Here is a 26537-nt window from a genome sequence, read left to right as displayed (position 1 = left end):
GCTCTCTCTGTTCACACACTCTGCTCTCTCTGCTCTGTTACCTCTGCTCTGTTCTCTTGTTCTCTCTGCTCGGATCCCTCTGCTCTGTGCTCTCTCTGCTCTGTGCGCTTTCTGCTCAGTTCTCTCTGCTCGGTTCTCTCTGCTCTGCGTGCTCACTGCTCTGTGTGCTCTATGCTCTCTCTTAGTCTCTGTTTTCTGTTCTTCCTCTCTCTGCTTTCTTACTCTCCTCTCTCTGTTCACACTGTTCTGTCTCGCTCTCTGTTCTCTCTCTGCTCTCTCTGACCCCCCCTTCTCTCTCCCCCTCACTCGTTTTCTGTGTTTTGTCAAAGAGCACAGCTTTAATTGGCTGCTGAATTACCAGCTCTCAGATTATAACAGCTCTCTCTAAGCTCTCTGACTCTCTCTAATATGGCATTTCTTTCTCCACTGCTAGATTTAACCTAACCTTAGATGTACTTATTTATTTGTGTTGCCTGCCCAATAGGCTACTTTTTTATTGGATTGATTAAGAAAGATTGAACCAACTAATTTCCTTCGGGATTTTATAGACTTGTTCTTAACACATACATGAATAAAGATAAGAGATTGTACAAACTAAGAGGACTCTGCCCCAGTTATTCTATATGCATGGCAAGTCGTTTTTGTATTTAGTTTATAGATATAGCATTGCTGCTTGGTAGATTATCAAATGGATAACTGAATGAATGTATGTGGCATTTATGTCTGCTGTTTGGTGTCTGCTTGTCCTCTGCTCTCACACAGAGAAACAGTCCTGTCCCCTTGATAACATCTCAGAGTGGAATCAGTCCTCCCTCTGTCACAAAAGCCAGAGTGCAACTACAAACTCCCCCAATCTGTTAAGACTCACTCTGCATTCAATTAATCTTCTCTCTCCTATCGCTTTACCAATCCCTCTCTCGCCACGCCTCTGTCTCCTACATACATAGGTTCTTAATTTGATCCTCCTGTTGCACGATTACTTAGTGTATTTGTGGTTTAAAAAGGCTTCTACAGTTTGTAATTTCCCCTTTTAAATTTGACTTGATTTTCCCTTACTAAAAATGTACTGCTACAAAATTGTTCACACACAATTCACATTTCCTGTTGCTGCTTGATTTTTTTCCTGCTGTAGATCCTACATCTGAATTTTCTTTCTCCCTCGCTCTACTCTGGTCTCTACTCTGGTCTCTACTCTGGTCTCTACTCTGGTCTCTACTCTGGTCTCTCTCTGGTCTCTACTCTGGTCTCTTCTCTGGTCTCTACTCTGGTGTCTACTCTGGTGTCTACTCTGGTCTCTACTCTGGTCTCTACTCTGGTCTCTACTCTGGTCTCTACTCTGGTCTCTCTCTGGTCTCTACTCTCCACCTTTGTGTGGATCCACCTCTCTATTTCTCTGACTTGAATGAATGCAGTGTTGAGTGGCATCCTTCCTCAACGACGATACTTCCTCTTCTCCCAGGCAAGCCGCTCACCTTACCCACTCCGGCTCCGCTCAGTCTCGCCTCCCACAATCAGCCCCAGAGGCGGACACCTCCTCCCGCCTCTCTCTCCCTCCCTCCTTTCCTCCACAGGCTCTGTGTAAACACAAGGGTTTAACCCTTACTCCTCGCTTTCTCTGGGCGAGCGAAACACGTCTGTCCACACACCTGCATTTCCAGCTAATAGGCCTATTTGTAATAGGTATTTTGGTGCACTACTCATGCGATCCGTCACACACCAGATATATCACCAACCCACACATTCAGCTGCCACGTATGCACTCTTATCAAACATAGACAAAGGTGTACACGGTGACAATGATTTACATACTGACCGTCAGGATGCCATTGGGGCTTGAGTCTCTTTGACTGTTGTTTTGTGTTACGGGTCTCTTATGCTATTTTTGCATAGGGACAATTAAATGTTATTGCCAATCTTTTTTTTATTTACTAATACTGCCGTTTTGTTATAAAGGTGACAGTATAGCACAGATTACCATGTCGTAGACAACCCCCTAGTAACGGTTTCAAACATGAACGTCTAACAGAATGCACAAGTTGCCACACAACGTCGTCCCTTCCTGCCCTCATTCAACCCAACGTGCACGCGCACCCTCTCACTCACCCAGCCCTCGTCGTCGTGCACGTTCTCCCAAAGCAGACTAATGGCCATATCTCATTTCATTGAATCTGCCTAGAGGAAGGGCTGGAGGAAGGGCTAGAGGCCACCATACAGTCTTGATTAATAACAACTCTCTCTCTTTCACACACTTAGTTTCTGTGCCTGGCTCCAAAACTGTTCTTACCCTCCAGCTTTATCGTTTCTAAAATAAAACCACACTATATTGTAATCTGTTTTACAAATGAAGAGGGGAGGAAAAAGGGTTATTTGGTTGGATTTGGAGTGTTTCAATTTATCCAGGGTTGGGGCTTTTCATTTTTCTCAACACGCTACATGTAATTAAACGGGACACATTTAAACAGCTTAGTGTGATGATTAAGATGGCGGTTCGATGTCTGTTCCTCAAAGACTCCCTCAGACAGGGGTAAATAGCAAAGTTACCATTTAGTGATTTTACACTCCTATACCATGTTGGATTTCTACTTTATACGGCTTTGCTTTTCGAGTGAGAGGCTGATTTTTGTTTTTTTTAGCTGCTTCTGGAGAAATCTAGACTAGATTCTGTGCTGTGTGGTTCTGTATCATATTATTCTGCATTAAGGTAATGGGACCAACATTTTACCATCTGGCCAGGTAGCCTAGTGGTTAAGATCATTGGGCAAGTATGTTCCCTTGAGCAAGGCCCTTAACACTAATTACTCCTGTAAGTCTCTCTGGATAAGAGCGTCTGCTAAATGACTGAAATGTCAGTGTAGAAAAATGTGAACTTCAAGTCACTAGCAGATGTCTCTCTCTCGCTGTTCAGGTTGTTCTGGAGTGTATTCTAAAGAAGGACCTGGTCTACAACAAGGTCAACCCCATATTTCACCATTGGAGGATCAACGACAAGAAGTTTGGCCTGACCTTCCAGAGTCCTGCAGACGCCAGGGCCTTTGATAGAGGGATCCGCAGGGCCATCGAGGACATCAACCAAGGTGGGTTAGGAAGGACCCCTGAGCTTCAGTCCACCTCAGTACAGTCTCACCTCACAGAACATATGCTTTTGTAGACTCCTTGCCTCTGACATTATGCCTGTGTTAATATTAATTTGTGTGTGTTGGTTTCTGTGTGTGTGTGTGTGTGTGTGTGTCATTGTGTGTTGTTCTATGTCTGTGACATGTAATGGTTGGCCTGTTCTCCTGGTGGTAGATGTATAGTGTTGATTAGCTGTGATGACTTCTCCTGCTCCCGGCTCACTCACCTATGATAGGAGAGCCAATCTTATCTGTGCCAGCTGTCTAGGACATAAGGGCACCACTTCCTGTACAGACTGACAAGCCTGTGCCTAGACAGTCAGGTCAGAGGATAGTTCTACAAGCTGAGGGACACCTTTAGGTCAGGATAGGGGCCGTCTGGAATTTGGAGTTCAGGCTTGAAGGTACAGATGTAGGATAACACTCTTGTTGAGATGAGCTTTGTGATTTACATAAATACACTGAAACAGTAATATCAACATTATTGCACTTTTCATGTAGCCTAATTTTAGTCAGCTAATTGCCTTACTACAGGTCAAGCAATATTATCCACTAAATGTTACAATCCTGTTGCTGCAGGAATATTTTTCTGTGGAATAGGCTAGCTGGAGTTTGAGCAAAGTTAACCTGTTTGGAGATAAGCTGGGCTCTGCTAGGTTAACCTGTGGAGATGAGCTGAAGCTAGGTTAACCTGTTTGGAGATGAGCTGAAGCTAGGTTAACCTGTTTGGAGATGAGCTGGGCTCTGCTAGGTTAACCTGTTTGGAGATGAGCTGGGCTCTGCTAGGTTAACCTGTGGAGATGAGCTGAAGCTAGGTTAACCTGTTTGGAGATGAGCTGAAGCTAGGTTAACCTGTTTGGAGATGAGCTGGGCTCTGCTAGGTTAACCTGTTTGGAGATGAGCTGGGCTCTGCTAGGTTAACCTGTGGAGATGAGCTAAAGCTAGGTTAACCTGTGGAGATGAGCTGAAGCTAGGTTAACCTGTTTGGAGATGAGCTGAAGCTAGGTTAACCTGTTTGGAGATGAGCTGGGCTCTGCTAGGTTAACCTGTGGAGATGAGCTGAAGCTAGGTTAACCTGTTTGGAGATGAGCTGAAGCTAGATTAACCTGTTTGGAGATGAGCTGGGCTCTGCTAGGTTAACCTGTTTGGAGATGAGCTGGGCTCTGCTAGGTTAACTTGTGGAGATGAGCTGAAGCTAGGCTAGCCTAGTTGGAGATGAGCTGAAGCTAGGCTAGCCTGGTTGGAGATGGGCTGAAGCTAGGCTAGCCTGGTTGGAGATGGGCTGAAGCTAGGCTAGCCTGGTTGGAGATGGGCTGAAGCTAGGCTAGCCTGGTTGGAGATGGGCTGAAGCTAGGCTAACCTGGTTGGAGATGGGCTGAAGCTAGGCTAACCTGGTTGGAGATGGGCTGGAGCTAGGCTAGCCTGATTGGAGATGAGCTGAAGCTAGGCTAGCCTGGTTGGAGATGAGCTGAAGCTAGGCTAACCTGGTTGGAGATGAGCTGAAGCTAGGCTAACCTGGTTGGAGATGAGCTGAAGCTAGGTTAACCTAGTTGGAGATGAGCTGAAGCTAGGTTAACCTAGTTGGAGATGAGCTGAAGCTAGGTTAACCTGGTTGGAGGTGAGCTGGTCTCTGCTAGGTAAACCTGTTTGGAGATGAGCTGAAGCTAGGTTAACCTGTTTGGAGATGAGCTGAAGCTAGGTTAACCTGTTTGGAGATGAGCTGGGCTCTGCTAGGTTAACCTGTGGAGATGAGCTGAAGCTAGGTTAACCTGTTTGGAGATGAGCTGAAGCTAGGTTAACCTGGTTGGAGATGGGCTGAAGCTAGGCTAGCCTGGTTGGAGATGGGCTGAAGCTAGGCTAACCTGGTTGGAGATGGGCTGAAGCTAGGCTAACCTGGTTGGAGATGAGCTGAAGCTAGGCTAACCTGGTTGGAGATGAGCTGAAGCTAGGCTAACCTGGTTGGAGATGAGCTGAAGCTAGGTTAACCTAGTTGGAGATGAGCTGAAGCTAGTTTAACCTGTTTGGAGATGAGCTGATGCTAGGCTAACCTGGTTGGAGATGAGCTGAAGCTAGGTTAACCTGGTTGGAGATGAGCTGGGCTCTGCTAGGTTAACCTGGTTGGAGATGAGCTGAAGCTAGGTTAACCTGGTTGGAGATGAGCTGAAGCTAGGTTAGCCCTTTTTGGAGGTGAGCTGAAGTTAGGTTAATCTGGTTGGAGATGAGCTGATGTTAGGCTAACCTGGTTGGAGATGAGCTGAAGCTAGGTTAACCTGGTTGGAGATGAGCTGGGCTCTGCTAGGTTAACCTGTGGAGATGAGCTGGGCTCTGCTAGGTTAACCTGTTTGGAGATGAGCTGGGCTCTGCTAGGTTAACCTGTTTGGAGATGAGCTGGGCTCTGCTAGGTCCTGTTTGGAGATGAGCTGGGCTCTGCTAGGTTAACCTGTTTGGAGATGAGCTGAAGCCAGGTTAACCTGTTTGGAGATGAGCTGGGCTCTGCTAGGTTAACCTGTTTGGAGATGAGCTGAAGCTAGGTTAACCTGTTTGGAGATGAGCTGAAGCTAGATTAACCTGTTTGGAGATGAGCTGGGCTCTGCTAGGTTAACCTGTTTGGAAATGAGCTGGGCTCTGCTAGGTTAACCTGTTTGGAGATGAGCTGGGCTCTGCTAGGTTAACCTGTTTGGAGATGAGCTGGGCTCTGCTAGGTTAACCTGTTTGGAGATGAGCTGAAGCTAGGCTAACCTGTTTGGAGATGAGCTGAAGCCAGGTTAACCTGTTTGGAGATGAGCTAGGCTCTGCTAGGTTAACCTGTTTGGAGATGAGCTGAAGCTAGGTTAACCTGTTTGGAGATGAGCTGAAGCTAGATTAACCTGTTTGGAGATGAGCTGGGCTCTGCTAGGTTAACCTGTTTGGAGATGAGCTGGGCTCTGCTAGGTTAACCTGTTTGGAGATGAGCTGAGCTCTGCTAGGTTAACCGGTTTGGAGATGAGCTGAAGCTAGGTTAACCTGTTTGGAGATGAGCTGAAGCTAGATTAACCTGTTTGGAGATGAGCTGGGCTCTGCTAGGTTAACCTGTTTGGAGATGAGCTGAAGCTAGGTTAACCTGTTTGGAGATGAGCTGAAGCTAGATTAACCTGTTTGGAGATGAGCTGAAGCTAGATTAACCTGTTTGGAGATGAGCTGGGCTCTGCTAGGTTAACCTGTTTGGAGATGAGCTGGGCTCTGCTAGGTTAACCTGTTTGGAGATGAGCTGGGCTCTGCTAGGTTAACCTGTTTGGAGATGAGCTGAAGCTAGGTTAACCTGTTTGGAGATGAGCTGGGCTCTTCTAGGTTAACCTGTTTGGAGATGAGCTGGGCTCTGCTAGGTTAACCTGTGGAGATGAGCTGAAGCTAGGTTAACCTGTTTGGAGATGAGCTCAAGCTAGGCTAGCCTGGTTGGAGATGGGCTGAAGCTAGGCTTGCCTGGTTGGAGATGGGCTGAAGCTAGGCTAACCTGGTTGGAGATGGGCTGAAGCTAGGCTAGCCTGGTTGGAGATGAGCTGAAGCTAGGCTAGCCTGGTTGGAGATGAGCTGGTCTCTGCTAGGTTAACCTGTGGAGATGAGCTGGTCTCTGCTAGGCTAACCTGTGGAGATGAGCTGAAGCTAGGTTAACCTGTTTGGAGATGAGCTCAAGCTAGGCTAACCTGGTTGGAGATGAGCTGAAGCTAGGCTAGCCTGGTTGGAGATGGGCTGAAGCTAGGCTAGCCTGGTTGGAGATGGGCTGAAGCTAGGCTAGCCTGGTTGGAGATGGGCTGAAGCTAGGCTAACCTGGTTGGAGATGGGCTGAAGCTAGGCTAACCTGGTTGGAGATGGGCTGAAGCTAGGCTAGCCTGGTTGGAGATGAGCTGAAGCTAGGCTAACCTGGTTGGAGATGAGCTGAAGCTAGGCTAACCTGGTTGGAGATGAGCTGAAGCTAGGTTAACCTAGTTGGAGATGAGCTGAAGCTAGGTTAACCTGTTTGGAGATGAGCTGGGCTCTGCTATGTTAACCTGGTTGGAGATAAGCTGGGCTCTGCTAGGTTAACCTGGTTGGAGGTGAGCTGGTCTCTGCTAGGTAAACCTGTTTGGAGATGAGCTGAAACTAGGTTAACCTGTTTGGAGATAAGCTGAAGCTAGGTTAACCTGTTTTGAGATGAGCTGGGCTCTGCTAGGTTAACCTGTGGAGATGAGCTGAAGCTAGGTTAACCTGTTTGGAGATAAGCTGAAGCTAGGTTAACCTGTTTTGAGATGAGCTGGGCTCTGCTAGGTTAACCTGTGGAGATGAGCTGAAGCTAGGTTAACCTGTTTGGAGATAAGCTGAAGCTAGGTTAACCTGGTTGGAGATGGGCTGAAGCTAGGCTAGCCTGGTTGGAGATGGGCTGAAGCTAGGCTAACCTGGTTGGAGATGGGCTGAAGCTAGGCTAACCTGGTTGGAGATGAGCTGAAGCTAGGCTAACCTGGTTGGAGATGGGCTGAAGCTAGGCTAACCTGGTTGGAGATGAGCTGAAGCTAGGCTAACCTGGTTGGAGATGAGCTGAAGCTAGGCTAACCTGGTTGGAGATGAGCTGAAGCTAGGTTAACCTAGTTGGAGATGAGCTGAAGCTAGGTTAACCTGTTTGGAGATAAGCTGGGCTCTGCTAGGTTAACCTGGTTGGAGATGAGCTGAAGCTAGGTTAACCTGGTTGGAGATGAGCTGAAGCTAGGTTAGCCCTTTTTGGAGGTGAGCTGAAGTTAGGTTAACCTGGTTGGAGATGAGCTGATGCTAGGCTAACCTGGTTGGAGATGAGCTGAAGCTAGGTTAACCTGGTTGGAGATGAGCTGGGCTCTGCTAGGTTAACCTGGTTGGAGATGAGCTGAAGCTAGGTGAACCCTTTTTGGAGGTGAGCTGATGCTAGGCTAACCTGGTTGGAGATGAGCTGAAGCTAGGTTAACCTGTTTGGAGGTGAGCTGAAGTTAGGCTAACCTGGTTGGAGATGAGCTGATGCTAGGCTAACCTGGTTGGAGATGAGCTGAAGCTAGGTTAACCTGGTTGGAGATGAGCTGAAGCTAGGTGAACCAGGTTGAAGATGAGCTGAAGCTAGGTTAACCTGGTTGGAGATGGGCTGAGGCTAGTCTATTGTAACCTGGTTGGAGATGAGCTGAAGCTAGTCTGTGGTAACCTGGTTGGAGATGGGCTGAAGTTGATACAACAGCTTGGGGCTCTGTTACGCATTTCTAGCAGAGGTAGTGCCAGAGGTAGCAAAGTCATCCAATTAGCAGGAGAGCTGCCAGCTCAGCAATCTGCCATCCAGCCTCCTGCCCTGCGTTACTCAAGACTAGAACCTAGCCTGGGCTCTACTGTATCTCATCCAGGCCTTGGCCCTGTAGACATGTGTTACTTAAGACTAGAACCTGGCCTGGGCTCTACTGTATCTCCTCCGGTCCTCAGCCCTGTAGACCTGTGTTACTTAAGACTAGAACCTGGCCTGGGCTCTACTGTATCTCCTCCGGTCCTCTGCCCTGTTGACCTGTGTTACTTAAGACTAGAACCTGGCCTGGGCTCTACTGTATCTCCTCCGGTCCTCTGCCCTGTAGACCTGTGTTACTTAAGACTAGAACCTAGCCTGGGCTCTACTGTATCTCCTCCGGTCCTCTGCCCTGTTGACCTGTGTTACTTAAGACTAGAACCTGGCCTGGGCTCTACTGTATCTCCTCCGGTCCTCTGCCCTGTAGACCTGTGTTACTTAAGACTAGAACCTGGCCTGGGCTCTACTGTATCTCCTCCGGTCCTCTGCCCTGTTGACCTGTGTTACTTAAGACTAGAACCTGGCCTGGGCTCTACTGTATCTCCTCCGGTCCTCTGCCCTGTAGACCTGTGTTACTTAAGACTAGAACCTGGCCTGGGCTCTACTGTATCTCCTCCGGTCCTCTGCCCTGTAGACCTGTGTTACTTAAGACTAGAACCTGGCCTGGGCTCTACTGTATCTCCTCCGGTCCTCTGCCCTGTAGACCTGTGTTACTTAAGACTAGAACCTGGCCTGGGCTCTACTGTATCTCCTCCGGTCCTCTGCCCTGTTGACCTGTGTTACTTAAGACTAGAACCTGGCCTGGGCTCTACTGTATCTCCTCCGGTCCTCAGCCCTGTAGACCTGTGTTACTTAAGACTAGAACCTGGCCTGGGCTCTACTGTATCTCCTCCAGTCCTCTGCCCTGTTGACCTGTGTTACTTAAGACTAGAACCTGGCCTGGGCTCTACTGTATCTCCTCCGGTCCTCAGCCCTGTAGACCTGTGTTACTTAAGACTAGAACCTGGCCTGGGCTCTACTGTATCTCCTCCAGTCCTCTGCCCTGTTGACCTGTGTTACTTAAGACTAGAACCTGGCCTGGGCTCTACTGTATCTCCTCCAGTCCTCTGCCCTGTTGACCTGTGTTACTTAAGACTAGAACCTAGCCTGGGCTCTACTGTATCTCCTCCGGTCCTCAGCCCTGTTGACCTGTGTTACTTAAGACTAGAACCTGGCCTGGGCTCTACTGTATCTCCTCCAGTCCTCTGCCCTGTTGACCTGTGTTACTTAAGACTAGAACCTGGCCTGGGCTCTACTGTATCTCCTCCGGTCCTCAGCCCTGTAGACCTGTGGAGGAATCTGATGGGATCTAACAACATGACAATTGTTTAAATTAATAAAGCACAATGGACTACACCAAAGAACCTTATAACTCTAGCTATGGATATTTTTGGTACGGATGATCAATACAATCATATTAGCAGAATTAGCACAAAGGCCTATGGGAAAGGGAAGGAAAGGGGATATCTAGTCAGTTGCAGACCTGAATGCATTGAACTGAAATCTGTCTTCCAAATTGAACCCAACCCAATAATCAGAGAGGTGCGAGGGCTACCTTAATCGACATCATCATCTGTGCCCAGGGAGCATTTGTTGTTAGTGGTTAACTGCCTTGCTCACGGCAGATTTTTCCACCTTGCTGGCTAGGGGAGTCGAACCAGCGACCTTTTCGGTTACTCTACCAACTCTCTTAACTGCTAGGCTACCTGTCTTTGGTCTTGTTGTCAGTCATGGGTTTTTAATAAGACTGCTGCTTAGCTCTCAGTGCCTGTTCTACTCCTCTCCTCTCTGTATCCTCTGATCTGTTCTAGCTTCCTCTGTTTTCCGCCAGTGTTGTGTAATACCTCTTCTCCACACAGGCAGGTTCCTTTGTATTCCTGTTGCATCGCTCTGCTGCCGGTCTGCAGTGTGTGTGTGTTCTTCTTAGTGTGTGTTTGAGTATGTGGTGTGTCAGCCTTGCGGTCCTCTGTTGCCATGGGAACAGCGGACACATGGCCCAGGCAGCTCCGTGACCCAGCACTGGCAGAGTCGTCTCTGTCTCAACGTGCTATAGACAGACAGACGGCCTGGGTCTCACCGTAGCAGACTGACAGACAGGAACATGGTTACCCACACGCTGTTCAATGCTCCAACAATATTCTTCAGTCTTCTCTAAACTAACGGAGAGAGACACAGACGGACGTAAAAAAAAACGGAGGCCTGGTTTCTCCTGCTGCCTGCCTGGCTCGTTTTAAATGAGGTCTTAGTGATCCTAATTAAGTGAACTAGGAGTCTTAAAAGAGCCTCTTGATGCCTCCGGTACAAACAGTTTCCTCTTCGTCCGTCCCAGTGGAAATGAGCTAATATCTGTTTTCTACACTACTGCCAACATTTAACTTTGGACTAATTTATTTTCCCCAAGATTTCAGGATAAGCTTGTTTTAGACATGTTGCTAAGAGTCGGGTACGAGTTCAACAAAACGATTGACTTCGTATTCTCATCAGTACTTACTTGACATTAGGTGTCAGTGAATGCAACATTCATGGCTTTTTAGCCTCGACTCAAGTTGCACTTTTACAAGTAGAGAGTCGATTTCATTAGGCCATGTGTCCCACTAACACAACACTTTCATTTACCTTTTAGCTGTTCTCGGGTGAATGGAAGTCTTTGCCAACCATACCTCCCTTAATGGCGTCTCTCTTTCCTCGATCACCAGTGACGTACTTGTGGGGAAGTCATTTTTAGGGACTTGGTGACGTGTGGACATACTGTGTATTATGAGAACTCTTTCTGTCTCTCTCTGGAGCTCACCTGTATCTGTGTAAATGGAAGTCTTGAATATCTGATTTTATTATATCTTCTCTTTTCCAGGCTGTCCTGCGTTTGACGACTCGGACTCTCTTGAAGATGGATTACAGGTGAGTCCAAAGACTGGGGTCCTCATATTCTCCATGTACTTGTGTCTCTATTTGCTAGCACTGAGGTTTGCTGTAGGACTAACTCCACTTCTCACAAGTCTAGTGTGTGTTTGAGTTCTCTTGCTGGTGCTTGAATCCAGGAAGCAGGGAAGAGGGAGATCTGTACTGCTTCAGGCCCTTCTGTCTTCTACTCTGCCAGTTGTCTTTAGGATTTGAGTCTGTTTGAACAGCCAGGGCCTTACCTTCCTTTGCTGGGGAGTTGTCGAGTGTGCCCACGGCTTAGGTGTGTGCATCTGTCATCTGGTCAAAACTGATACCTGGGGGAACCCAATTGTGTAAAAATAATTGCGTGGATTATCGGAAGCCACTTGTATTTACTCATGTTCCTCGTCTGTTAATAGATTGAGCTGTGCTTTTTTGGTAAATTGATAAAGGAGTTGGTTATCACTTTGTCCTCTTCAGTCTGAGCTTTCACAAGCTACAGGTGCGGTTAGAAAGGTTTTCTCAATCTGAACAAGTGGGAGTACAGGTATATGACTACACACCCAAGTTGATTTTGTGGTGTAGAAAAAATACAGCTCCTTAACACTTCAAGTAGAAAACCCCATCAGATTTGTGACACGATGGTACAATGTGTGGTATTTATACCGTGGATTGATGGCAGCATTCGCGTGAAACTGAAAGCCCGAACCACTGCTTTTAACCAGGGCAAGGTGACCGGAAACATGACCGATTACAAACAGTGTAGCTATTCCCTCCGCAAGGCAATCAAGCAAGCTAAGCGTCAGTATAGAGACAAAGTAGAGTCGCAATTCAACGGCTCAGACACGAGACATATGTGGCAGGGTCTGCAGTCAGTCACGGATTACAAAATGAAAACCAGCCTCGTCGCGGACCAGGATGTCTCCCAGACAGACTAAACAACTTCTTTGCTCGCTTTGAGGACAATACAGTGCCACTGACACGGCCCGCTAACAAAACCTGTGGACTCTCCTTCACTGCAGCCGACGTGAGTAAAACATTTAAACGTGTTAACCCTCGCAGGGCTGCAGGCCCAGACGGCATCCCCAGCCGCGTCCTCAGAGCATGGGCAGACCAGCTGGCTGGTGTGTTTACGGACATATTCAATCAATCCATATCCCAGTCTGCTGTTCCCACATGCTTCAAGAGGGCCACCATTGTTCCTGTTCCCAAGAAAGCTAAGGTAACTGAGCTAAATGACTACCGCCCGTTGCACTCACTTCCGTCATCATGAAGTGCTTTGAGAGACTAGTCAAGGACCATATCACCTCCACCCTACCTGACACCCTAGACCCACTCCAATTGGCTTACCGCCCCAATAGGTCCACAGACGATGCAATTGTAACCACACTGCACACTGCCCTAACCCATCTGGACAAGAGGAATACATATGTGAGAATGCTGTTCATCAAATACAACTCAGCAGTTAACACCATAGTACCCTCCAAACTAATCAACCCTGGGTATCGACCCCGCCCTGTGCAACTGGGTACTAGACTTCCTGACGGGCCGCCCCCAGGTGGTGAGGGTAGGTAACAACATCTCCACTCCGCTGATCCTCAACACTGGGGCCCCACAAGGGTGCGTTTTGAGCCCTCTCCTGTACTCCCTGTTCACCCACGACTGCGTGGCCATGCACGCCTCCAACTCAATCATCAAGTTTGCAGACGACACTAGTGGTAGGCTTGATTACCAACGACGACGAGGCGGCCTACAGGGAGGTGGTGGCGGCCCTCGGAGTGTGGTGTCAGGAAAATAACCTCACACTCAACATCAACAAAACAAAGGAGATGATTGTGGACTTCAGGAAACCGCAGAGGGAGCACCCCCCCATCCACATCGACGGGACAGTAGTGGAGAGGGTAGTAAGTTTTATGTTCCTCGGCGTACACATCACAGACAAACTGAATTGGTCCACCCACACAGACAGCATGGTGAAGAAGGCGCAACCTCAGGAGGCTGAAGAAATTCGTCTTGTCACCAAAAGCACAAACTTTTACAGATGCACAATCGAGGGCATCCGGTCAGGCTGTATCACCGCCTGGTACGGCAACTGCTCCGCCCACAACCGTAAGGCTCTCCAGAGGGTAGTGAGGTCTGCACAACGCATCACCCGGGGCAAACTCCCTGCCCTCCAGGACACCTACACCACCCGATGTCACAGGAAGGCCATTAAGATCATCAAGGACAACAACAACCCAAGCCACTGCCTGTTCACCCCGCTATCATCCAGAAGGTGAGGTCAATACAGGTGAATCAAAGCAGGGACCGAGAGACTGAAAAACAGCTTCTATCTCAAGGCCATCAGACTGTTAAACAGCCACCACTAACATTGAGTGGCTGCTGCCAACATACTGACTCAACTCCAGCCACTTTAATAATGGAAAAATGTATTTAAAAATGTATCACTAGCCACTTTAAACATGCCACTTAATATAATGTTTACATTCCCTACATTACTCATCTCATATGTATATACTGAACTCTATACCATCTACTGCATCTTGACGATGCCATTCTGTATCATCACTCATTCATATAATTGTATGTACATATTCTTCATCCCTTTACACTTGTGTGTATAAGATAGTAGTTGTGAAATTGTTAGGTTAGATTACTCGTTGGTTATTACTGCATTGTCGAAACTGGAAGCACAAGCATTTCGCTACACTCGCATTAACATCTGCTAACCATGTGTATGTGACCAATAAAATGTGATTTGATATTTACATGGCAAACTGAACCCCTTAAAGAAAGTCCTTGTTTCAGAAGACCTGCCAAGCCAATCATTTAGTAGCTCCTGCTGCTCTTTAGTTCTCAGTATTTGTTAGTTTTGTGTCCATCAGTGACCCGGTGGCTGGGCTGCAGTCACCTTTGACCCCTCGGTATCTGACCTCATTCACTGAGTGGCGTAGAGAAGGTCAGAGGGCGTGAGAGGGAGGGGGAATCTGTTCATGTGGAGAGCAGCATTGTTGCTAAGCAGCAGAAGAGCAGGCGGTGGGAGGGAAAGGGGGGGTTCAGTGAGTGAGCAACTGAGGGTGTCGCCATGGTAATTTGGCATCCGAGTGTTGCGGTCTGTGACCTGAGCTACACGGACGAGAAACCGTGAGGCTAGTCACTCTAACACCAAGCCACCCAGCTAGAGAGAGATAACGAACGCTCCACTTAAATGCCACCACACAATGTGTGACATTAGCCTGCACCTCTTCGTAATTTAACACGTTCCAGCCTTGGCTGCATCACAGAATATGACTCCAATGATGAGAACTGTGTACACAGACAAAACATTTGTTCAGAGTTTTTTGTTCAGTTTCATTTATTCATCAAAGGTCTGACATTAATTGATTTAGTTGAAAGTGACCTTGTGCTGTTGCCCAGCCGAGAGCCACGAGACGAGTCACTTTGACATGGGCTGGAGGGCACTCTGGAGCCTCGTTTGGATTTAGTGTAGTCTTTCTCTAAGCTGGACTGGCCTAGTGACATGTCTGCCAAGTAGTGTTTTGGGAGGGATGTCTGCTTTTCCCCTTATAAGCTGAAGCTCTGAGCCAATGCAGACATCAATGGCCAGCCAGGTCTCTTGGTTTCTGGAACCTCTTAACCTGCTGTGTGTGTAGTGTGTAGGACCCTCTTATCAGCCCACATCCTGCCCAGCAGGGTTCAGCACCCCCACCAAAACGCCACAGTCTTCCTCTCACCCCGACACCGCACACCCCACAGCCAGTCACACACATGCATAATCACACAGTCTACACATACATACACACTCAAAGGCTGACATACTGCACAAATTGCATACACCCCCCACCCTCCTTGCCGAACCCTGTTTAGGTGCAACATTTGACAGGTGTTTGAGAACATCTGTTTTGTATTGCACGATATCCGCTGAGGGGGATAGATGAGCTTCTCTCCATCTTAAATAGATAAAGGACTTGTAGAAATGTAGTGTTTGGTGCGATTTGAACTCACCAAGTATTTGAGAGGAGGTGGGGTGCCATAGTCCTGGAGAGATTAAACAAGTATACCCCAAATGTGGGTCAAATGGCACCTGGCATGTTCTAGTCCGGTTGTTTGGTTGAGGAGAAAGCGTACAGGGGAGAAGCCCCAGTAGAATCCTTGTAGAGCAGGGCTGAGCAGCATTACGAGGTTGCATTCTAGGGATGAGTCATCATCCGTAACACTGAAGAACTCATACACAATCCCACTCTCTACCCTCCTCCTCTCTCCCTCTCTAACACACATCTGAATTCCTTTTTCTTGGGATGCTTCACAATGAAATGATATGAACATGCAGATGTTTGGACCTGGAAGTCTTTGAGTCACTGATACAACGCACAAACAGCAGGCCAGCCCCTTCCCCTGTGTGTGCCTGGGAGGGTGGAACCGCGTGGAGCTCGTATGTTGGTCCTGAGCCAGGTCACCCCCCACCACCTCCACATCTCTGGGGTCAGATCGGAACCAGATTGGCATCCACGCATGCCTTTTGAATGGAGGGGCTCAGCACAGCGCTTTAAAAGGAAGCCCAAGTCTGGTTCCAATTTCATCCCCCTAACCCCCTCTCTCGCTCTTTCACACACACACACACACACACACACACACACACACACACACACACACACACACACACACACACACACACACACACACACACACACACAGCTGTCATCTGGCATTTTAAATACTGGCCTGCATTTCTCCAGCTGGAGTTGGTTTATGACATTCCCTCAGCAGATTTGTTGGCCCTGCTCTCTCTCTCTCACACATGCATACACACTCACATACACACACTTTTTTATTTTTCCCTGTTCTGTTCTTTCTCTTCTTTCCCCTCTCCTAATACTGGCATTCCTGCTCAGACTGCTACACACACACACACACACCACAGTATTTTAGCAGTCTGGGGGAGAGGAGGGTAAAAAGAGAAAGAAGGGGGGTGGGGGGGTCAAAGGAAGCATCTCTTAGCAACCACAGGACAGTAATTACTGTAGCAGCAGCTGGGAGCAAACCAGATTTCCGCTGTGTGTTAAAACACTGGCGTGGGCTACTTTACACACAGCACTGACTAACCAGAGCCAGCAGCCTCCTCCACACGCAGTCAGCGAGGCAATGTTAGTGAGCGAGGCAGTGTGAGGCCTGAATGAGGAACGGTGTGTTTCTGCTTGTGTTTCAAATACAAAGTGTATGCTTATCTGTGTGAGAATATGCATCTTTGTGTTACTGCGTATAAGTTTGTGTACCAATATGTGTGAGAGAATTTGTGTGCGACTGCATGTCTAAGTGTGTGGCTGTGTGTACGTGCGCAGATGCGAGCTCCATGCTTGTGTGAGTGCTGAAATGTGCTGGCCATCATTAAGAACTCACCATTAGGCCTGTTCTACCTCTCCGCCGTACCGGTTCTACCTATCCTCTCCTCCGTACCGGTTCTACCTATCCTCTCCTCCGTACCGGTTCTACCTATCCTCTCCTCCGTACCGGTTCTACCTATCCTCCGTACCGGTTCTACCTATCCTCCGTACCGGTTCTACCTATCCTCCGTACCGGTTCTACCGCTCCTCCGTACCGGTTCTACCGCTCCTCCGTACCGGTTCTACCGCTCCTCCGCACCGGTTCTACCTCTCCTCCGCACCGGTTCTACCGCTCCTCCGCACCGGTTCTACCGCTCCTCCGCACCGGTTCTACCGCTCCTACGCACCGGTTCTACCTCTCCTCCGCACCGGTTCTACCTCTCCTCCGCACCGGTTCTACCTCTCCTCTGCACCGGTTCTAGCTCTTCTCCGTCGCACCGGTTCTAGCTCAGAGCTCATAGTCCATTGTTGTCACCTAATAGGCTGGTGGGTGTATGTATACATGTATTTGTGTGTGTTCGAGTTCTCAACAGTAGTTGTCCAATACAGTTGACTAGGATTTGTCATCAATAAAATGCCTGTGAGAACACATGGGAGGCTGAAAGGAACTCTTGAGTTCTCTACAGAAGGGGCTTGAGTCATCTCATATCACAGGCAAAGGCACAGGGAGAAATGTGTTCTCTGGGCGCTACCTGGTGGACAAATGTGGGACAAATATAGTTAGAATATCAATGGTGTCTATAGCTAATGTGAGTCAGTGATATGCTTCTTATACCTACTTGTGAAATATAATAATGGTGTCTTGTATAATTAATGTGAAAAATGAATGATATAGAAGTTCTGTCGTTGTGTTGCAGCCCCTGTGTGAGGCGCTGCCCTCCATCTGTACGCCAATGAAGGAGCCCTTTTCCCCCCTGAGTGTCCACAATGTGGTGTCCACTGAACCCTACCGGGGCTGCTACGTCCGCGCTCAGCCCTTTGACCAGTTTCCCTCCAGCAACCACCACTACCTGCCGCCTCAGGTCAGTACCAAACACCTCTAGACTGGAAGTCTTCACGGGTACAACAGACCTGGAACCTTTTTTTTTTATCTGTCAGCAAATTGCAACTCAATAAAACATAAGTTATGTCCAGCTAAAAGTGGTTCCCGCCACTCGCCTCACATGCTCCTGCTGTTGAGGAGACAGACAGACAGGGAGCGAGTGAAAGGAACCTTGGCCTAGGCCATTGTTGATTGCGAAGATGGTCTTTTTAACCTCTAGTGAGGTTAAAAATTATACATATTATATTTTTGTAGGCGAAACAGCTCCGTTTGTTCTTCACGTTTGGCTGAGAAATCGCCCGAAAAATATTCCAAATTAGCTCCATAATATCGACAGAAACATGGCAAACGTTGTTTAGAATCCATCCTCAAGGTGTTTTTCTAATATCTATTCGATAATATATCCGTCGGGACAATTAGTTTTTCTCTAGGACCGATTGGAGTAATGGCTACCTCTGTACTTTACGCGAGAATCTCTCTCGGAGCCCCCATGTGACCACTTACGCAATGTGCTCGCCTACGGCTATTCTTCAACAGAAATGCGTAAAACTACGTCACAATGCTGTAGACACCTTGGGGAATACGTAGAATGCGTAAGCTCGTTGATGGTACATTCACAGCTGAATAGGGAGTCATTGGAACGCAGCGCTTTCAAAACCTGGGGCACTTCCAGATTGGATTTTTCTCAGGCTTTCGCTTGCAACATCAGTTCTGTTATACTCACAGACAATATCTTTACAGTTTTGGAAACGTTAGAAAACACTCTATCGAAAGCTGTCATTTATATGCATATTCTAGCATCTTTTCCTGACAAAATATTTGTTTTTCCCCCAAAAATGAAACTACTGCCCCTAGAGTCGCAACAGGTTTTAATTGAAGTTAAAAGAGAGAGAGTATAGTGAAAAGATGCCAACAAGGGGAGTGTTTTAAGTTTTAATGTTGTAGTGGACAAAGATGAGAAGAATGTTGATGTGGCCTAATGGACTCTGTGCAACTTGCTTTTGGGGTTTAATTTAATTTTGTGTTTATTATTTGTTTTATCATTGTCATTATTATTATTGTAGACTTATTTATGAATGAAACCAAATATGCAATGTTTCATTTTGTTGGCTAAAATTAAGTTAAAATAAAATACGGAGTACAAAATTAAAGTTAAGATGGGCGGAGAGGAGGAACGGGTAGGGCGGAAAGGAGGAACGGGTAGGGCGGAGAGGAGGAACGGGTAGGTCGGAGAGGAGGAACGGGTAGGTCGGAGAGGAGGAACGGGTAGGTCGGAGAGGAGGAACGGGTAGGTCGGAGAGGAGGAACGGGTAGGTCGGAGAGGAGGAACGGGTAGGTCGGAGAGGAGGAACGGGTAGGTCGGAGAGGAGGAACGGGTAGGAGGAACGGGTAGGTCGGAGAGGAGGAACGGGTAGGTCGGAGAGGAGGAACGGGTAGGTCGGAGAGGAGGAACGGGTAGGGCGGAGAGGAGGAACGGGTAGGGCGGAGAGGAGGAACGGGTAGGGCGGAGAGGAAGAACGGGTAGGGAGAAAAAGATAAATAATTACACAAGGAATAAGTACACAGTACCGGGACAATGTGCAGGTGTTCGAGGTAACTGAGGTAGATATGTAAATATACAGTGCATTCAGAAAGTATTCATAGCCCTTGACTTATTCCACATTTTATTGTGGTACATCCTGAATTCAAAATGGATTAAATAAATTAAAAATATCACCCCTCTATACACCATATCTCATAATTGTCATCAGGTTTTTAGACATTTTAGTTAATTTATTGAAAATTCATTACAGAAATCTAATTTTGACATTTTTTCACAACCCTGAGTCAATACTTTTTAGAAGTACCTTTGGCAGCGATTACAGCTGTGAGTGTTTCTTGGTAAGCTTTCCACACCAGGATTGTGCAACATTTGCACATTCTTCAATAAATTCTTCAAGCTCTGTCAAATTGGTTGTTGATCATTGTTAGACAACCATTTTCAGGTCTGGCCATAGATTTTCAAGTAGATTTAAGTCAAAACTGTGATTTGGCCACGCAGGAGCATTCACTGTTTTCTTAATAAGCAACTCCGGTGTAGATTTGGCCTTGTGTTTAAGGTTATTGTCCTGCTGAAAGGTGAATTAATCTCCCTGTGTCTGGTGGAAAGCAGACTGAACCCGGTTTTCCTCTACGATTTTGCCTGTGCTTATCTCCATTCCCTTTATTATTCTGAAACTCCCCAGTCCTTTACGATTACAAGCATACCCATAACATAATGTGGCACCTTAATTGAGGTGGATGGCTCGTGGTAATGGCTGGAGTGGAATTAAATACATCAAACACATGGTTTCCATGTGTTTGATGCCATTGCATTTGCTCTGTTCCAGCCATTATTATGAGCCAGCCTCCACTGTGATGCAGCCACCACTATGCTTAAAAATGGAGTGTGGTACTCCAAACCTAACACTTTGTATTCAGGACAAAAAGTGAATTGCTTTGCTGCTTTTTCTGCAGTATCACTTTAGTGCCTTGTTGCAAATAGGATGCATGAATATTTGTATTCTATACAGGCTTCATTCTTTTCCCTCTGTCAATTAGGTTGGTATTGTGGAGTAACTACAATGTTGCTTCAACCTCAGTTTTCTCCTATTACAGCCATTAAACTCTGTAACTGATTTAAAGTCACCATTGACCTCATGGTGAAATCCTTGAGTGGTCAGATGCCAAGCAGTTGCCATACCAAGATGTTCTCAATGGTGCAGCTGTAGAACTGTTTGAGGATCTGAAGGTCCATGACAAAAAAATTCAGCCCCCTTAGGAGGAAGAGGTGTTGTCATACCCTCTTCACAACTGTGTTGGTGTGTGTGGACCATGATAATTCCTCAGTGATGTGGACACCTAGGAACTTGAAGCTCTTGACCTGATCAACTACGGCCACGTGGATGGGGGCATGCTCAGCCCTCCATTTCCTGTAGTACATGATCAGCTCCTTTGTCTTGCTGACGTTGAGGGATAAATTGTTGTCTTGGCACCACACTGCCAGGTCACTAACCTTCTCCCTATAGGCTGTCTCATTGTCGTTGGTGATCAGGCCAACCATGTTGTGCCGTGCAAACTTATTGAATATGTTGTTATGCGTGGCCACACAGTCGTGGGTGAACAGGGAGTACAGGAGGGGACTAAGCACGCATCCCTGAGGGGCCCCTTTGTTGCGGGTCAGTGGCAGATGTGTTGTTGCCTACTGTCACCACCTGGGGGCCGCCAGTCAGGAAGTCCAGGATCCAGTTGCAAAGGGAGGTGTTCATTCCCAGGTTCCTGAGCTTAGTGATGAGCTTGGAGGGCACCGTGTTGTTGAACGTTGAATTATAACAGCATTCTCACGTAGGTGTTCCTCTTGTCCAGGTGAACATAGGAACTCTATATCTCTGTTTCTGTGTGGCTAGGCCTAAGCTTATCTTACTTTTTTATATATATATTTTTAAATATTAATATCATACAGTGGACACCTAGACCGATAAGCCTATATGTATGCAATGCCCTGGCGCATATAGCACTCACATCTCTGACAGCTGAGCTGTGAGGTGGACAGTTTATTGTTTTAGGAAAGTAAAAACCAATATAACAATAGGCTATAAAGTTTTTCATATTCTACACATCAAAAATTACAAAGTTTTATTTGTTATAGGCAGGTTAAGGACACATAACTGTTGATCATTTGGCCGATATCACTTGTTTATTGATGGCGTTGGCAGCGTCCAGTCTGAGGTTTCTTTCTGCTCTCGGATCTTGACTGGTCTTCGGATCCAGATCGGGAGGCGTTTGTTTGGGTCTGTTTCTCCACGGGCCTTTTCAGAACGTGTCTGACAGTCCTCGGGTTCATTCGGAAACGGGTCTCCATTTTTATAAAGTTAATTTATTCATATCAGGTCAGGTGGGAATGTCACTTTCCATTCCCTAAGTTGGACCCGTGACCCACTATATTACAGTATATGAATAGCCCTGTATTATCACTGGAGATTAAACCTCCATGTTAGATCTAGTTTAATAAGGTATACTAATTCTGAAGAATGTCCTACATGACATGGAAGGACAGTAAAGATCATTAACGATGCATACTCAAATAAATTAAATATATACTGACACTGCTAAAATGTCTGTGTTCTCTGAACTGAATTAAATAAAATAACACTGTCTCCATCAGGTGTCCTTCCAGTCTACGCGCCATGTGAGCTTTCACATGGATGAGGAGGAGATTGTAAGGATCAACCCTCGTAAGGATGTTCTGATTCGCGGCTATGAGGACTACCGCCACCCAGTCATGTGGAAGCAGGAGGCAGAGCGAGAGGACCCTGACTTCCCTGCACTGTTCCACAAACTGGACAGCAAGAAGTGTGAGTACCTCTTCCCCGAGGGGCCGGGCATGGAGTCCCACTCAGGCCCTGGGAGTATGGGCATGGGCACAGGACTGGAGCTGGGGCTGGGTAAAGACTCCTCCAAGGTGCAGCCCTCACCACTGCTCAAATCCAAAAAAGGGCGGCGGAGGCGGGAAGACGGGGAGCGTTCTCGCTGCATCTACTGCCGGGAAATGTTTAACCATGAGGACAACCAGCGGGGCCAGTGCCAGGATGCTCCTGACCCCATCAAGCAGTGCATCTATAAAGTCAGCTGCATGCTTTGTGCCGAGAGCATGCTGTACCACTGCATGTCCGACTCGGAGGGAGACTTCTCGGACCCGTGCTCGTGTGACACGGCTGACGAGCAGTTCTGCCTGCGCTGGTTGGCCCTGACGGCACTATCCTTCATCGCTCCCTGTATGTGCTGCTACCTGCCTCTGAGAGCATGCCACCACTGTGGGGAGGCCTGTAGATGCTGCGGGGGCAAGCACAAGGCCGCTGGGTGACCTGACTGAACTCTGACCCCTCACCCGGGATGACCTACCCACAACACAGCTAGCTGACACAGGAAAGCGGAAAAAAGCTGGGTAGTCAACTGCCGGCAACCTTGTTTTTCATTCACCTCAGAGGGGGTGACATGTTGTTGTAGACGCCGGGCTCTGGAGGTCTTTTGTGTCCTTCGACGCAGAGAGCAGCGGAAGACTAACCTTGTGCTTTACGGGCTCTGAGCGTGAAGTAGAGTTCAGGAGCTGAACGCGAGGAGAAGGCATTGAGACTAGCAGACATGGAAATATTATTAAACAAACGCACTCTTACTCACACTCGTACATAATACACACAACAACCAGGCCACCATGTCACTCTCCCTACAATTAATGTGTAACTTTATGAAGGAATATTGTCTTTTGTACAGAGAGCAGCAACAACACAATAACAACAGCAAAAAAAGAAACCAAAACATTTGTGCATACAGAAAACAAAACATTTGTGCATACAGAAAACAAAACATTTGTGCATACAGAAAACAAAACATTTGTGCATACAGAAAACAAAACATTTGTGCATACAAAAAACAAACCATTTGTGCATACAGAAAACAAAACATTTGTGCATACAGGCATACAGAAAACGAAACATTTGTGCATACAGAAAACAAAACATTTGTGCATACAGAAAACAAACTTGAAGTCTGCTAAAAGGGATATGTTGTTGTGAACTTGTAGTTGGGTAACATTGGCAGGTGCTTTATGACTCGAGCATTCGCTGACGGTGTAATTGTTAGAGAAGGTGCACTAGAAATGTTTATCCACCTTCACACAATTCTAATGGTACATTAACCCTAAGACCATTCTTATTGAGTCATTTAACAGTTGCTGTGGTGGATGTGTATGTGTCCTTATTTTTCCTATTCATCAAATGTTGAACAAAAAAAGAAGGTAACACCTTTTTATCTTTTGCTGGTACAGTCTGACATAGCTAGATGTTAGAATGATTTCCTTGTTTTGGTAAGGTGATTTGGACCACTTAATTGCATTCCAACATAGTGATCAATTCCATGAGCAGGAGCGAAAATATGGTAATGTCTTTTGCAGTCCTCCATCCCCCGAACTAGTCAAGAATTAATGTTAGCACTTCTTGACTCACCTTCCATGAGACCAAAATTACAGGTACTTTACCAGATTTTCTATTTTGACTCCATCACATCTTCGCTTCATGGTAAAACTGTTGTTTTTTATTTAAAGCTGAAGTTTTTCCTCAACCAGCAAGTTTTTCTGTTTAATGTTGGTGAGTAAGGGGTCTTGAGTGCCCCTTTGTTGAACAAGGCACTTAAATTAGACTAGTTTGGGGAAAACCGTTTGTTTTTATTAGTCTGAAACTAGAATTTAACAACTAAAACTCTTTTTTTGTGTGCGAAAAGCCAACCTTGAAAGCACTGGTCTCCAAGCTTTGGTTACAGCACCATCTTCAAATTTCAAAAGTACTTGATGTCTGTCCCCTTGTGATTTGAAGCATTTGTAACGAGTCAAATGTACTACTGTTAAGTCATTTTGCAGCTTGTCCACGGTAAGTCAGAGAATACATAGTTTAACATTGGCCAAGTCATGAATGAACAGGTACCTCATTTTAAATGTCAAAGGGCATTTGCCTATAGGTAATTATAGCATATGGGTATGATTGTTTGTTACACACTATATGTGCATAGGTCTTCATATGCAGTGAGATGTCAAGCACAGTGATCATAGAAACTGATAACTATGTTGACTCGTTGTTACAAACCTGACTTTGTTGAAAGCTGATGGGGAGATGCAGTATGAAGGTCCTTGTTGAAATCCATATTTCACTCCGAGGAACATAGCCACAATAACTGTAGACATACCTCTGGTTGTATTCATTTGATGCTGCGTCTTTAAAAGACAGTATGTTATTGCTAATTCCACTGTTTTAAGAAATCTGTCTGCCTGTGTTCCGGAATTGTTTTTGAGAACAAAGACATTTGTTTCTTTGATCATTTAGGCCAGCGGTGTCGGTCATTCCACGGAGGGTTGAGTGTCTGTGGGTTTTTGTTTTTTTCCTTTCAATTAAGACCTAGACACCCAGGTTAGGGGAGTTCCTTACTAATTAGTCATCAATCAAGTACAAGGGTGGAGCAAAAACCCTCAGACACTCTATGGAATGAGTTTGACATGTGATTTAGACAAAATCATTATCAAAAGGATTTAAAATCACGCCTATTTAAAAAGCTTGTCATTACAGCCCTGTACTGTAACCAATAGATATGCACACCATCCCCCGGACCACCCCTTCTTGAGAAGGACGTGGCAACCCAGTCGTCGCCAGACTGTATGGGGGCAGTCAACTTCTTCCATATCCCTCTCTTATGCCCCATGCGAGGTACCAACCAACACTCTTTACTTTCTATGCAAACTGTTGACCATGAGAAACACATAGACCTCTCCACACTGAGTCAGTGACAGGACACTTTACTAACGCTATGTAGACGTTACCCCAGGTACTAAACTCCAAGCACCTATAAATAAGTAACACTATATTTAAATACCGGATCAGAATCCCATTTTGTTTTTTGGAAATTAAGAGATGTATTTGTCATTGCTGTCAGCATATACTGTAGCTTCATGTACATAGGTCACCTTTTAGTATTATTTCACATTGAAAGTGGAGGGCGTTCGTGATGGAAATGACAATTGAGCTTTTAATGGAGTTTCATTCTAGTTTTCTATGAAGGGAGGAAGGCTAGAATGCTAACATGGTACAGTTGTGGCAGTCCACTTATTTAAAAAAAAAAAAAAAGTTTATATATATATATAAAGCTGCTAGATACAATCACTAATATTTTTATTGATTTGAGAGAAAAGTCAGCACCTAGTTCCTATGACCGCATATAACTGTGTGTGTGCGCTCATTTGGTTGGTTTATCAATGTTTTTATTCTCCCATATTGTAATTTGGATTGCCCTGCATATTTCAAGCTGAACCCAAGATTAGATTAACCCGATTTTAAAAACTTGCTGGCTGAGGAGTAAAGTGTAGGACGTACATTCATACAAGTTTAGCTGAGAGATACTGAAATCATCTGTTTCATTCTGCATTAACCAGCACAGTGTAACTCGCTATCATGTACTGTATTATATATGCAACATGTTTGTCTGCTTTAATATATTTATGTTTTACCTGTCAGTTAACTTTGCATAAGACTTCAGTTCTTAACCACTTTGCTGCTAGTCTTTTATTCTTCTTTCAGTCTTGGAAAGTGTGCATATTTTTGGAATGCTTAAAAATGTACATTCTTGACTTTGTCTGCGTTAAAAAGAAATGCCTATATAAACGTGTTCAGTGTATTGCTTAAAAGGGTTTCTTTTCACAGCAGTTGAGTGGTTACTTTTCAATTCTCCAATGCTTTGGTGCACTGATGATGTATGTAGGTTTTTTTCTTACAGCGCTTGATGATGTAACATTTCTGTGATTAGTTCTAAATTGTGGAAAACATTTGTGTTTTGTAAATTGCAGTATAAATGGTACTCTTAATTCTTCTGTGAACACTGCCTGTTTCCTTTCTTTCTCATGCCTCTTTTCTTTCAGTTTCTTAGTGCCATTGGCTTCACATCCTGACAACCTTGAAAAAGTGCCTCACGTCCATCATAGTTTCCATCTAAAACTTAACAGCTCTTGTTCTGGTTATATTGGTTTATATATGTCTAGGTATTTCTACCATGGTTTGAAAATTCTAAGTATATGATGTAAAATGTATAGTTCAATAACTCATGTCATAGTTGTATTTTCTTTATACAGATGTAACTTGTTACTTTTCATAAATATATAATGTAAATATGCATACACTTGTAATTTGTCATATCAAATAACATTATCATAATAAAATGGTGAGTTTTAA

General features: G+C 46.0%; 1 protein-coding gene across 3 annotated transcripts in view; it reads left to right on the top strand.

The window, feature by feature from the left end:
- LOC135525719 (sprouty-related, EVH1 domain-containing protein 1-like) overlaps positions 1–26537 on the top strand; it is an 88649-nt gene extending 62112 nt beyond the window's left edge. For all 3 annotated transcript variants that reach the window (XM_064953516.1, XM_064953517.1, XM_064953515.1), the window contains exons 4-7: positions 2906–3074; positions 11303–11349; positions 17570–17734; positions 21938–26537. In XM_064953516.1, the coding sequence (XP_064809588.1) occupies positions 2906–3074; positions 11303–11349; positions 17570–17734; positions 21938–22636 (1080 nt within the window). In that variant the 3' untranslated portion in view covers positions 22637–26537. The remainder of the gene's footprint in view (positions 1–2905; positions 3075–11302; positions 11350–17569; positions 17735–21937) is intronic.

Source organism: Oncorhynchus masou, chromosome 32, assembly GCF_036934945.1.
Source record: "Oncorhynchus masou masou isolate Uvic2021 chromosome 32, UVic_Omas_1.1, whole genome shotgun sequence".
In the NCBI taxonomy this organism is placed as follows: domain Eukaryota; kingdom Metazoa; phylum Chordata; class Actinopteri; order Salmoniformes; family Salmonidae; genus Oncorhynchus; species Oncorhynchus masou.
Note: the sequence above shows the minus strand (reverse complement) of the source record. Positions and strands in the feature narration are given on the sequence as shown.